Below are 13,208 nucleotides of genomic sequence, written 5' to 3' on the forward strand. Positions count from 1 at the left end.
CCAAGCTTCCCCCTCCTCCCCCTTCTTCCCCCAGCGTGGCGCTTTCCGGCCCCTCCGCCCCTCCTCCTCCTCCTCCTCTCACCGGGCAGGCAGCGTGCCACTCAAAATCGGCTCGCGTGCCGTGTTTGGCACGTGTGTCATAGGTTGCCGACCCCTGGGCTATACGAATCTGCTCCATTTTCATCAAAGTAAAGTAACTCTAATTTCCGAAGCAATGTGTTCAGTGGTATTTATTGCTTATCTAAGACCTAGCAGAGTTATTAGCCAAGGCAATGATGAGGGAGGACTGCGAGTGTGTTGTGTGAGAAAACAAGTGTTGTGGTAACTGGGAAAAATTGTTCACAAAGAAATTCTGAAGAGCAGTTGACAGTTTGAGCACTGTTTTTGCACATTGCTGTATTACTCAATTGTACTCTCTCAGTCTTTGCCTGGCTGGACAACAGGGCAACTGTAGCCCATTTCTTTCTACTCTATAAAAGGGCTGCTGCTCTTCTGTGAAACAGAGCAAAATGCTAACGAATCTGTTTCATGAATATTCTGTAGCTCTGTTGGGCTTTTGAAAGTTCATTTTTCCCCTTCGCTTTCTGACCTTCAAGAGATATGGATCAGCAAGGAAACCTCCCATCTTCCATTACTTCATCCAAAGTAATAAAAACTTAAATTGCGAATATTGCAACAAAATATGTGGAAATACTAACCAGAATTTATTATGTGGAACCCTGCTCTTTAAAGCCTTCCACTCGTTTTATTTTAAACTTCTTTGGGAAAAATCTCTTTGATGTCGATGTTGTATTTCTGTTATTTTATCAGTAAATTACTATTTTTAATGGAAAATGTCATTGAGCATCCCAGAATTTTTCTTCATGATGCCAAAATTTCATTTATTCTAGCTAATAATGAATTTTATACAGAATCTATATTTAAAGTAAATATAATCTACTAGTTAATGTTCTGTCTGGAAACTAATAAGGAGGACCTTGTTTGTTACATGATTCTCCACCCCTTTTTGCAAAATTGTGCTCCAGTGTCTGTTTTAATTTTGAAGTTTCTAGCTCTTACTACAAAGAGACATCTAAAATAGAAATAGATGCAAACTGCTTCCAAATCCAGGAATCTTGCTGCACACTTTCGTTTTAGGTTGCTATGGAGTACACTGGGGTATGCTAATAAACACTACTTGTAAGGCTTTTTGGGAAGTCTTTGATAGTATTTTGAAGAAGGCATTTATTAACCAACTTAGAGCCAGAGTGAAAGAGTTATAAGACAATCTCCTAACTGTAATGGGCAGTTTTCCTGAGAAAATATGGCATTGTTGACTGAAGTCTTTGATCACAGCTTTTCATCCACAATTGCATTATTGAATGTCTAATTAATGGCTTGAAAATCCCCACCATATGACTAAGACATCTATTCCAAATTGGTATAGTATCTCTCCGCCAAAAAAAAACAAAACCTGGGACTCATTGCACACTTGTAGGAGTGTTTTTCCATTCGATAGGGGTAGGGGCATTCGTTCTTTCATTTCCCCCAATCCACCATTTAGTAGTCTTCGTTTGAGTGGATTCTTTGTGTCTTTCTAACTGAGGTCTGTTAAAGTTAACTAGTGATATGGCTTTGGATTGCCTGGTTCCTTTAATAAAACTTTTTTGTTTCACTCTGGACTGAAGAGAGTTTGGGTACAATATATAGGCATAGCAACAAACAATTGAGAAGATGAACAGTTTCTTTTACCGAAACTTCACCTGGTGCATTCATAACTTTCCTGAAGGGTGCTGCTTTCTGTACAAATCTGTTCTGAAACTTGATTGCCTTGGTCTTCCTTTGAACTGGGCTTTTTCTGCCTGTCCTATAGCCAATTCCCATTCATGATAAAGGCCTCAGTTATGTTTTCACATCTGCACTAATCCCTACCTCTTTCCCCCTCACCCCTCTTTCCTGGATTCTCATTTCAGCCCCTGACTACTTTCATACTTTGTGAGTGGGACTACCAGTCTTCCTGAGAGGAGAGTCAATGAACACCTCCAATCAGTGGTTTTAGATTGGAAATATACCTCCAATTTTATTTTTCTTTAAAATAATTTAACATTATTTTAAACATGCTTCTAGGAAATGAGTATCACTGTGCATGAACACAATATGGAACATATGGCCTGATTTTTCTATGGCCCTAGACTTCGTTGTCAGGGGAGATCGCTTACTAGGACATTGAGGACAAGCACTTGACCAGCTCTTCCTCAACTTCATCCCCAAGGACTACATGGTATTAAATTCTGGAAATGGAATAGGTTTGAATTGCTATATAAAGCCTTATGTACTAAGTTGTAAAGTAGTAAGGACTTGCCTTTGTGGCTTTGGAGCCCAGGAGGCAGCTGTGCGCTTAACAGAACCTTTTACTTTTTAAGTGAAGTGTTCTTTCAATCAAGATGCCTGACTTCAAATTTATTAACTTTTTTAAAAAGCACACCTGATATTTACATGTGAAGACTACAGTGTCAACATCTGTTAAAAAAAATGTTTTGATCATCATTATCTGAAGCACTTTACCAAACTGCTTCTTTGTCTGCTTCATCTGAAGGCTAAAACAAAAGCAAATGTAATGTACAGTTAATTTTACTTAAACTTAATATTTTTGAATGAATTTTAAAATTGTATGACTGAACAGATGCAAAAATAATGAAATTGTGTGCCATTTATAATGGTGTGTTTTAATATTATTTTAAACAGGAAGCTGCTTTAAAGAATTCACAAGAGCTGCATGCACCCCCACCTCCAGAATACTACTCATACCTTGTCAGAGATATAGAAACATTGGGTTGGAATAAGTATGTTTGGTTTTCATTACTTAATAGAGGTTATCTTTAGAATATGTGCTGCAAAGTATCTTTGGTCAGTTAATTTAGTCTGTACAGGTCAAACAGTTTGGTAGTGAGAACATCAGTCTACTGCTTTTGCTTTTCTGAAACTAGTATATGAACCAAAAGGCCTATCACACTATTAAAAAAAAAAAAATGACCTGAAGGGTAAGATGCTACATATTACTACAAAGAAATCAATTTTTATGTGTGCTATAAACTGTCAGCATAGACAATATTTTTAATACAACTTCTTCTTTCTCCTTTTCTCTCCTGCTTTTTCACTGAGTTGTATATCATTTGATTGTGACACTTTTCATTAAATAGTGAAAGATAAGTGATGTCACCATATCTGAGTTACATGTAGTAGGTAAAGCTACTGTTGCACCAGCAAATGGGTTTATCCTTTCATAAAAGCCTAGATGACATACAGTTGTTCTAACAAACTAGCACATAAAAGTACATTACACTGTCTGAGGGGTGAATCTAACTCCTCCTTTGCAGCCATAAAGGGCTTCTGTGCAGGGAGGCATTTTGGCTCCACTGTGTAAAAGAGGAAGTATGTGGATTTAGGGAGCCTGCTTGGGGTTGCAAACTGTCTGGGTCCATTCCAGCTCTTTCTGAGCACTGTGTGTGGCAGATGTTCATATTGCTGTGACAACATGGCAGCTCATTGGCAGGAATGGTGGGGAACTCATAGAAGGGAATCAACAACAGGGAATTTGGTCTTTCCATGATCAACTATTGCACATCAGTTCTCTGGAGATGAGGTTGGTCAAGTAGTATCCTATAAGGTCTTCATTCAGCTGGTAATCAAGCCACCATTTCATATAACATAGTTTTAATGTAACTATATCGGACAGGGAGACAGCTGGGTATGCTTTCTGTGTGAAGAAAGCTCTCCAGGTGGGGGAGTGGGGTCTAACCCATGAGATGTTCCTGCTTACTGCATATATAGGAACAAAGATGAAATGACACAAGAACAGATGGATATAAACTGGCAATCAACAAGTTTAGGCTTGAAATTAGACAAAGGTTTCTAACCATCAGAAGAGTAAAGTCCTGGAACAGCCTTCTAAGGGGAGCAGTGGGGGTTAAAAACCTAACTGGCTTCAAGACTGAGCTTGGTAAATTTATGGAGGGAAGTGTCTGATGAGACTGCCTACAATTGCATGTGGCCCATCTGTGCTAGTAGCAGATATCTCCAACAGCTGGAGATGGAACACTAGATGGGGGAGGGCTCTGAGTTATTATGAGAATTTTTTCCCAGGTGTGTCTGGTGGATCTTGCTGACATGCTCAGGGTCCAAATGACCGCCATACTTGGAGTTGGGAAGAAATTTCCTCCCAGGTCAGATTGGCAGAAACCCTGGGGTTTTCTCAACTTCCTCTGCAGCACGGGGCATGGGTCAGTTTCAGGTTTAAACTAGAGTAAATGATGGATTCTTTGTAACTTGAAGTCCTTAAATCATAATTTGAGGACTTCAGTAACGCAGCCAGAGGTTATGGGTCTAATGCAGGAGTGGGTGGGTGAGGGTCTGTGGCCTGCAGTGTGCAGGAGATCAGACTAGATGATCATGATGGTCCTTTCTGGCCTTAAAGTCTATGAATCTAATAGCATGTAGACCACTTTAGATCTCAGGGCTCTCAAATTTATAAGGAAATCAATATTCCAGGTGGAAATACTGAAATCCATCATTACAGCATTATCATCCCAAAATTTCAGAATATGAAAATAAATCTCCTAGAGATACTGGTCATCAGTGTAGATACTGTACCCCATATATGGGAACATATTTGAACTCCTATAAGACTTGAAGGCAACGTCATCCAAGGAGGAGATATGTAGCATAACCTGTCTCATGTTATGGCCCATCAAGTTCGTTAGTTAATTCAAGCAAATGCTTTTGCAGAAAAATGGTGTATATATAATTGTTAAAAGGCAGAACACAGTCAGGGTTCTACACTAAGAAAGAAAATCAGTTTTGGCTGTTTCAGGAAGACACATTAAGAACTAAGGGAGTGCAGTCTAGCCAATTTAGCCCTTCAGTGCATCATAGGTCAGAGTGGAAGCTTATTGATGAACCTATCTGTCACAGCTTGGAAAACTAAAAGAAGTACTACGTAAGGGAGAGATACTCACATGCAAAGGTTGTGGCATCCTTATATCAGAAGTGGGCTAAGTGGCTTCCTTTATTTCTTTCACTCCTCAGCCACTGAGAGTAAAGATTGTGAAGGAACAGGCCACAGTGATTATAATTATCTTCTCATTGAGCTTTAGGTCTTTTGTTCTCAAACCTGATTTAAATGCATCTGGAACCTCCTCTCCAACTTCTGCTCACATACAACCCCTCCCCACATAGTGTAATCAGAGGCCTATCCTAATCAATATCCAGCGCTGCCTGGCTTGTCATCATCTGGGATGCTGAGAGGAAGGAACTACAGTTACTTATTCTAAGGTAACAAACATCTTCTTGCCATGTTGGAGGAAGTTTACAAATGATGTCTATGTATTGCTTGAAATTTAGAGATTGGTATTACAAGGGACACACATCAGGGCAAAGTCAGCTGAAGCAAAGGATATTCTAGTGTCTTTACAAGAGGTCTTGACAATGAGGCTAAAGGCCAATATTTCTGGGAAAGCTGAGTCAGCAACTGCAAGCATATTGCACTTTAAAAAACCCATGAGAAACTCATCACCATCAGATAAGACTCCTGAGGACCACCAATCTTATCGGTCCTCTGGCAATATGCAGATTCCGGTCATGATTTTGATCTGTGTGCTATGAGTCCTAATACCATCTATCAGCTTCACATTTGGTAGATCTCTTCGCCTTTTCACTGAAAGTATCTTTCCTATTCCCCATCTCTTGGTGCAAAGGGGTTTCAGAGCTTGGTATGCTCTCAGTGAAACATCAGTTACATGTTCTGACAAATCTGGTGGTTCTGTAAAATAAAAGGGCTTCCACCCCCAGTGTCACTGTGATGGGGTGTATTAACCCCACACCAGTGAGGCAAGGGTTAAGGAGCTGCTCTGTATGCATGAAGCCATACCCCCTTGCCTCTGCTGGGCATGCTTTCAGTGGTGGGAGCATTCAAAAGGGAGCAGTTTAGCTCAGTCTGGGCTGACCAAGGAGGAGAGCAGTTGGGTGCAGCTGCATCCTGCTGAGACTCCAGACAGTTGGGACTGAGCCTCCTAGCCAAGCCACTGGAATCCCGTCAACCACAGGAACTGAGGATGACGACTCGCTGTCACCAGGGAGAAGGGGCTCTAGAGACAAACCAGGAAGGAAGTCAGGAGGAGGGATCCCAAGACTGATCCATGATGCCAACGGAGGTACAGGGAACAGGGATAGGAAGTGATCCGGGGGCGTGAGTAAGGGTACCAGACCCTAGGCCACCTATATGGTCTTCTGCTTTGCAGGGTCCTGTGCTGGAACCCAGTGGAGTAGGGTGGGCCTGGGTCGTTCTCCCCCCCACACACATTGGGACTATAGCTGCTATGCAGAGCGCTCCTTGACTCTCACCATTGGGTGATGCTACTGTGGACCATAGTCAATAGGCAGAGTGACCTTTGATTATCACCACTGGCAATGCTACTCTGGACTACAGCTGCTAGGCAGAGTGTCCCTGGAGATTCATCACTAGGTAGTACTGCCAGCCTGGGGCACCCAGGCAGCTCCCAACAGTCACCACACTCTTCATATGATAGGAAGTGGTGGTGTTGTCTTTCTGTATGAATCCAAATATACCGAGGAAGTAAAATGCATGTGAGATGTTTACAGAACCTACAAAGGAACAATGGTGTATATAGGAGAGGCATTCAAAACCTCAGGTACAACTCCTCTGACTAAAATGCACTATATGAAAAGAGAAGTGATTTTTGTGGGTGAAGAAATAACACACATCTTAGGAGGCGGTCTCTAAGGCTGCTACAGGGCCTTTCATCTACACTTCTCAAACACTATACAATAGAAATTCAGAGTTGTGAACACCAGAGTTACAAACTGACCAGTCAATCACACCTCATTTGGAACCAGAAGTATGCAATTGGGCAGTAGCAGAGACCAAAACATAAAAACCAATGTGGTACAGTACTGTGTTAAATATAAACTACTTAAAAAAAAAAAAAATTTTTGACCAAGTAAGGAAACTGTTTCTGTGCTTGTTTCATTTAAATTAAGATGGTTAAAAGCTGCATTTTATTCTGTATAGTAACGTTTCAAAGCTGTATTAAGTCAATGTTCAGTTGTAAACTTCTGAAAGAACAGCCAAAACGTTTTGTTCAGAGTTACGAACATTTCAGAATTACGAACAACCTCCATTCCTGAGGTGTTCGTCACTCAGAGGTTCTACTGTAGAATCAATATCCTCACTCTTACTGATGCAGTGTTGGTAGAAGGATGTTATCGAACAGAGTTCCCAGCAATACCTAAGTTCCTTTTCCTTCTCAATTCTACAACAGTAAGTTGAATCCCCTCTCTTCTCCTAGGGATGAATTACTGTTTTTTACATCCCATTTTGAAGACTGTCTGACATGGAGAACACTGAAAGGGAAAATTCTACCTTACTGTGGATTTTCATTCTAGGACACGCCATGTCAGACACTCTGACCCTCCCTCCCTGCATTATAGCCAAGGTATTTTTTCCCCCTTGCTGTTCACTTGTTAAGTAGTTTGAAAGGGAAGAGGGTGTTCCTCCAGGAAATCTCTAAATTCTTCTTTGAGTGATTGCTCCTGTGTATTCCACAGTAGGTGTGTGTGCTCGCCACATGCACCGGTGCCGGAAGTTTTTCCCTTAGCAGTACTCGTACTGGGGGAGCACTGCGGCGACCCCTGGAGTGGCGCCTGTATATCGCGCTATAAGGGGAGCCATGGGCTCCCCCCACCCTCAATTCCTTCTTGCCACCAGTGAAGGTAGTCGGAACTTTTGTGCTCCAGCTCTGCTGCAGCCCTTCTTCTTGACCTTAGTGGTACCGTTGTAGATTGTTCTTCAGTGGATAGAGCGGGCTTGGGGCATGCCCCGTCCCCGCAGCCTTCAAGTCGTGCGACTCCTGTTGCCGTTCTATGCCCAGGAGTGACCCTCATGCTGAGTGTCTTCGCTGCCTGGGTGAGACTCACATCAGCGACCTTGCAAGATCTGCAGGTCGTTCAAGCCAAGAACCAAGAAGGAGAGAGACTTCAGACTTCGAGCTCCCGTGATGGAGTCGGCGCTGACTCCGACGCTGGTGCACAGATTGGACTCGGCACCGGCCACCGCGTCGTCAGTACATAGCGAGGCCTCTTCGACCAGTCGGTGCTGCTCTCCCGCCACAAAGCAAGGAAAGAGCTCGGCCTCGCAATGCCGCTGTGATAAGGACAAGAGGGAGGCTGGTCCCACACTGGGCAGCCCTTGATCCCCCCCGGGCTCTAAGGCTCCGACTCGTGTGGAGTGGAGCAGCCCGGTACCGTCGACCCAGGCATCCCCACCGGTACAGATGCTGTCGACGCTGGAGGCGGTGCAGGCTGCGAAGGACATTATGTCCCTGCCCGTCCTGAGCTCGCAATCGGGCACTGGCCTTAGGTCGCGAGGCAAGCCCCCTTGGGTGCCCACCAGACCTCTCCAAGCAGCCGCAGTTCCCGCTCTGAAGATCGCTCCCCGCACCGCTCGGTGCGCAGCGGCCGCTCTTCCGACAGCTCCCGGCCACCCTCGACGCCGGCCAGACCGTCCGGGCCGCTGTCGGGGCACGAGTCGCGGGGACCCTCCACGCCGCCTGCCAGCGAGCGGAGGCACACCGGGAATGCTCACCTGCTAGACGTGGGTACCGGAGCCGCTCTCGACGGGACAGAGTCGCCGCTCCCATTCCAGCTCCCACTCGTCTAGGCGCCACGCCAGAGGCTCCCCTCGGGGTACCTCGGCATCAGGACACCGAGCGTTGCGTCGCCGTCAGGCGTACCGAAGCAGTTCGTCACGTGGGTACCGTTCATCGTCGTCGAGATCCAGGTCCCGAGGGAGACGACACCACAGATGCCACTCCTACCGCTCCTGCTGCACCAAGCGTTCTTCGGCGACCTTGGCCTCTGCACACGTCCACCCACCCTCGGCACGCGCCGTTCCGCCGGGGCACATATTGCCATCCCGTGCTCAGCCGAACCAATGGCAAGGGACTCCATGGCAAGGACAGTGGTGCTAGTGGGCACCGTGGCCATTGGTGCCAGCCCAAGCGGAGGCCCGTTCAGTTGCCGGAGCGTCCCGGGCTCCATCGGCCTCCTCTGGCCGCTCACAAGACAAGTCGGCGGGTCACGAGTCGGTGGACCCGCGCCAGGACTCTGACCTCGGTATCGACATCCCGGCACCGACCGAGGCGCCCGGCTCCGTATGGGCCCTCTCTCCGCTACCGGACGACACCATAGCGGCGCCTCCGCCATCGGTCCCACGGGAGGACTTCAAGGCACACCAGGACCTGCTAAAGCGGGTGGCTTCCAACCTCCAGCTGCAGGCCGAAGAGATGGAGGGTCCGTCCGATTCCCTCTTTAACGTCCTGTCTCCTTCGGCACCGGGCCACGTGGCCCTGCCTCTGCACCAGGGTATTGCCAACATTTCAAACTCCTTGTGGCAAACTCCCGCCTCCTTGGCCCCAATCTCGAAAAAGGCCGAGAGGAAATACTTTGTGCCAGCGAAGGACCATGAATACCTGTATTCACACCCAGCACCCAACTCGCTCGTTGTGGAATCGGTAAACCACAGAGAGCGTCAGGGCCAGCCCGCGCCCACCCCAAAAAACAAAGACGCCAGGAGACTGGACTCCTTTGGCAGAAAATGTTATTTGTCTCCTAGCTTGCAGCTTCGCGTAGCCAACCACCAGGCCTTACTGAGCAGGTACAACTTCAGCCTGTGGGAGTCCCTGCCTAAATTTGAGCCCCTCCTCTTGGACTGGGACAGGAAGGACTTCAAGGCCCTGGTGGAAGAGGGGTCGGCAGTGGCAAAAGCGGCCCTGCAAGCGGCGTCCAATGCGGCAGACACGGCGGCCCGCTCGATGGCTTCCGCGATCACCATGTGCAGGGCGTTGTGGCTCTTGTTGTCCGGGCTGGCGACGGAGGCACAATCACTGATGCAGGACCTCCCGTTCGATGGCAAGGCGTTCTTTGTGTCCAGACGGACGTCAGGCTGCATGAGATGAAAGATTCCCGCACCACCTTGCAGACCTTGGGCCTCTATGTCCCTCCGGCTAAGGAAAGGCCAAATCGCTTCCGGCGGCTCAGCCTGCGAGGAGCAGATATGAGCCCCCATACAAAAGGCCCAGAGACCAGAAGCGTCGGTCTCAGAGGCAGTCCCGCTCTACCCTGCAGCCTGGTCCCTCTAAGGGGAAGAGGCAGTTTTGACTATCTGCAGGGGGGCACCGGTCCTGTTGCCAGGGAGACCCCCCGATTAATAAAGTTTGTGTTCTGCAACTGATTGTTTGCCTTCCTCAGGGCGTTGTCCCGCATAACTTCAGACCGATGGGTCCTCAGTACCATCTCCAAGGGCTATATGTTGCAGTTCACCTCACCCCTGCCAAATCACCAGCCATCCACAATGGCCCCGGGGGACCTGGAACATGTCCGCCTCCTGCGTCAGGAGGTGGACCGGTTGCTCCACCTAGGGGCGATGGTTCAGTTCCAGGGCAAAGGGTTCTACTCCCGGTACTTCCTGATCCTGAAGGCAAAAGCGGGTCTCAGGCCTATTCTGGACCTGCGCGACCTGAACAGGTTTCTAACCCGTTCCAAGTTCCGCATGGTGTCCCTGGCCTCTATTATCCCCTCCCTGGACCCGGGAGACTGGTACGCGGCCCTGGATCTCCAGGACGCGTACTTTCATGTCCATCTTTTCAAGGGACACAGATGCTTCCTCCAATTCATGATGGGGATGGACCACTACCAATTCACGGTCCTCCCCTTTGGCCTATCCACGGCTCCCAGGGTTTTCACGAAATGTATGTCTACGGTGGGGGCCTACCTCAGGTGAGAGGGTGTACAAATCTTCCCTTACCTGGACGAGTGGCTCCTCAAGGGGGAGTCCCATTTCGAAGTGGAGTCCCACATAGAGCTGCTCCTCTTGACATGCGCCGATCTAGGCCTGGTCGAGAACGAGACCAAATCAACATTAGTGCCCGTTCAGCGCATAGAGTTCATTGGGGCCCTGCTGGACTCCTCCAGGGCCACAGCCTCTCTCCCCCAGACAGGTTCGAGACCCTAAGGGATCTCATCGCCTCAGTCACGGCCTTCCCGGTGACCACGGCGAGGGAATGTCTTCGGATCCTGGGACACATGGCGGCATGCACTTACGTGGTCCGCCATGCCAGGCTCCGTAGGAGGCCCCTCCAATTATGGCTGGCCTCCCAGTTCTCCCAAGCTCGGGATGGTTTGGACAAGGTTCTCACGGTCCCGTCCCCAATACTCGCTTACCTCCTATGGTGGTCCTGCCCGAGCAATATGTTGCAAGGGGTTCCCTTCAGGGAGGCTAACCCATCCATAGACCTGATGTCCGATGCTTTGGACCTGGGCTGGGGTGCCCACACGGGGGACGTGCATACCCAGGGAATGTGGTCGGCCCCGGACTTGCCCCTTCACATAAATGTCAAGGAGCTCAAGGCGGTTCGGTTGGCATGCGTGGCATTCCTCACGCACCTCCGCGGCAAGGTGGTCAGAGTCCTCACGGACAGCACCGCTGCCGTGTACTATATCAACAGGCAAGGCGGGACTCGCTCCCTAGCCCTCTGCCGGGAAGCCCTGAACCTATGGGAGTTCTGTATAGCCCACGATATCTCCCTGAGGGCAGCTCACCTCTTGGGCGTACGCAATACGCAAGCGGACCGCCTCAGCAGGGTCTTCTCCCCCCCAGTACGAGTGGTCGCTCCACTTGGAGGTCGCTCACTGGCTCTTCCAAGAGTGGGGAGCTCCCCAGATCGACCTGTTTGCAACCCGTCAGAACCGGCGTTGCCCCCGGTTCTGCTCCAGGGGAGAGGTAGGGGAAGGCGCGATCTCCGATGCGTTCCTCCTGAGCTGGTCGGGCCAGCTCCTCTATGCCCTTCCTCCGTTCCCCCTCATCGCCAAGGTTCTTCAGAAGGTGAAAGCGGACAAGGCGAGAGTCATTCTCATAGCCCCAGCATGGGCCTGCCAGCACTGGTACAGGCCCCTCCTACACCTCTTAGCGGCCCCCCCAAGGGCGCTGCCGCTCCGCCCGGACCTCCTCTCCCAGGACGGGGGACGCCTCCTCCATCCCAATCTGGCCGCGCTTCACCTGTCAGCGTGGCTGCTCCGTGGCTGAATGAGGAGAATCGGTGTTCGGAGCAGGTAAGGCGAGTTCTCCTGGAAAGCAGGAAGCCGTCCACGCATCGGACGTACGTGGTGAAGTGGTCCAGGTTCGCCAGGTGAGCGGGGAATGTCCCCTTCCGCCGCACCTCTCCAGTTTATCCTGGACTACCTCTTATCCCTTGGGGCCCAGGGACTGACACCTGCCTCAGTCAGGGTGCATCTGGCGGCCATATCCGCCTTTCATCCGCCGGTGCAAGGCCACTCGGTCTTCTCTCACTCGATGACCTCCCGTTTCCTGAAGGCCTTGACCGTTCGTTCCCGTACGCTAGACCCCCCCGTGCCGCAATGGGACCTCAACCTGGTCTTGTCCCGTCTCACGGGACCCCCCTTTGAACCCCTGGCCACGTGTTTCTGGTCGCACCTCTCATGGAAGGTGGCCTTTCTAGTGGCGATCACGTCGGCCCGACGTGTCTCGGAGCTCAGGGCCTTAACCTCAGAACCCCCCTATACGGTTTTCCATATGGATAAAGTCCAGCTCCGCCCACACCCGACGTTCCTCCCGAAGGTGGTCTCCGCCTTCCATATGGAGCAGAGCATCTTCCTCCCCGTGCTCTGTCCTAAGCTCCACTCCTCTAACGAGGAATGCCGCCTCACATGCTCGATGTGCATAGGGCGTTGGCTTTTTATCTGGATTGGACTAAGCCGTTCCGGAAATTCTCTCAACTCTTTATTGCCTCGGCCGAACGGGCTAAGGGGCAACCCATCTCCACCCAGCGGCTTTCCCACTGGATCACCTTGTGCATACGCACGTGTTATGATTTAGCAGGGATTCCCCCACCACCGATTCTAAGGGCACACTCTATGAGGGCTCAGGCCTCATCAGCTGCCTATGTCACCCATGTCCCCATCCAGGACATTTGTAGGGCGGCCATGTGGGCCTCAGTTCACACATTTACTTCGCATTACGCGATCGTCTCCCAGTCTAGGGATGGCGCCGGGTTCGGCAGGGTGGTACTTCGTCCCGAACCATCGTGAACTCCTCCCCACTTCCAACAGATATTGCTTGGAATCACCTACTGTAGAAT

The 13,208-nt window shown here is 49.3% G+C and overlaps 1 protein-coding gene across 1 annotated transcript in view; it reads left to right on the forward strand.

The window, feature by feature from the left end:
* The window catches only part of FANCL (FA complementation group L), an 80,086-nt gene that overhangs the window by 12,250 nt on the left and 54,628 nt on the right, over positions 1 to 13,208 (forward strand). The window contains exon 5 of the mRNA XM_026653164.1: positions 2,725 to 2,822. Coding sequence (XP_026508949.1) covers positions 2,725 to 2,822 — 98 coding nt within the window. The remainder of the gene's footprint in view (positions 1 to 2,724; positions 2,823 to 13,208) is intronic.

The sequence above is a fragment of the Terrapene carolina genome, unplaced genomic scaffold (genome assembly GCF_002925995.2).
Source record: "Terrapene carolina triunguis isolate 2854851 unplaced genomic scaffold, T_m_triunguis-2.0 Scaffold132, whole genome shotgun sequence".
NCBI classification, from domain to species: domain Eukaryota; kingdom Metazoa; phylum Chordata; order Testudines; family Emydidae; genus Terrapene; species Terrapene triunguis.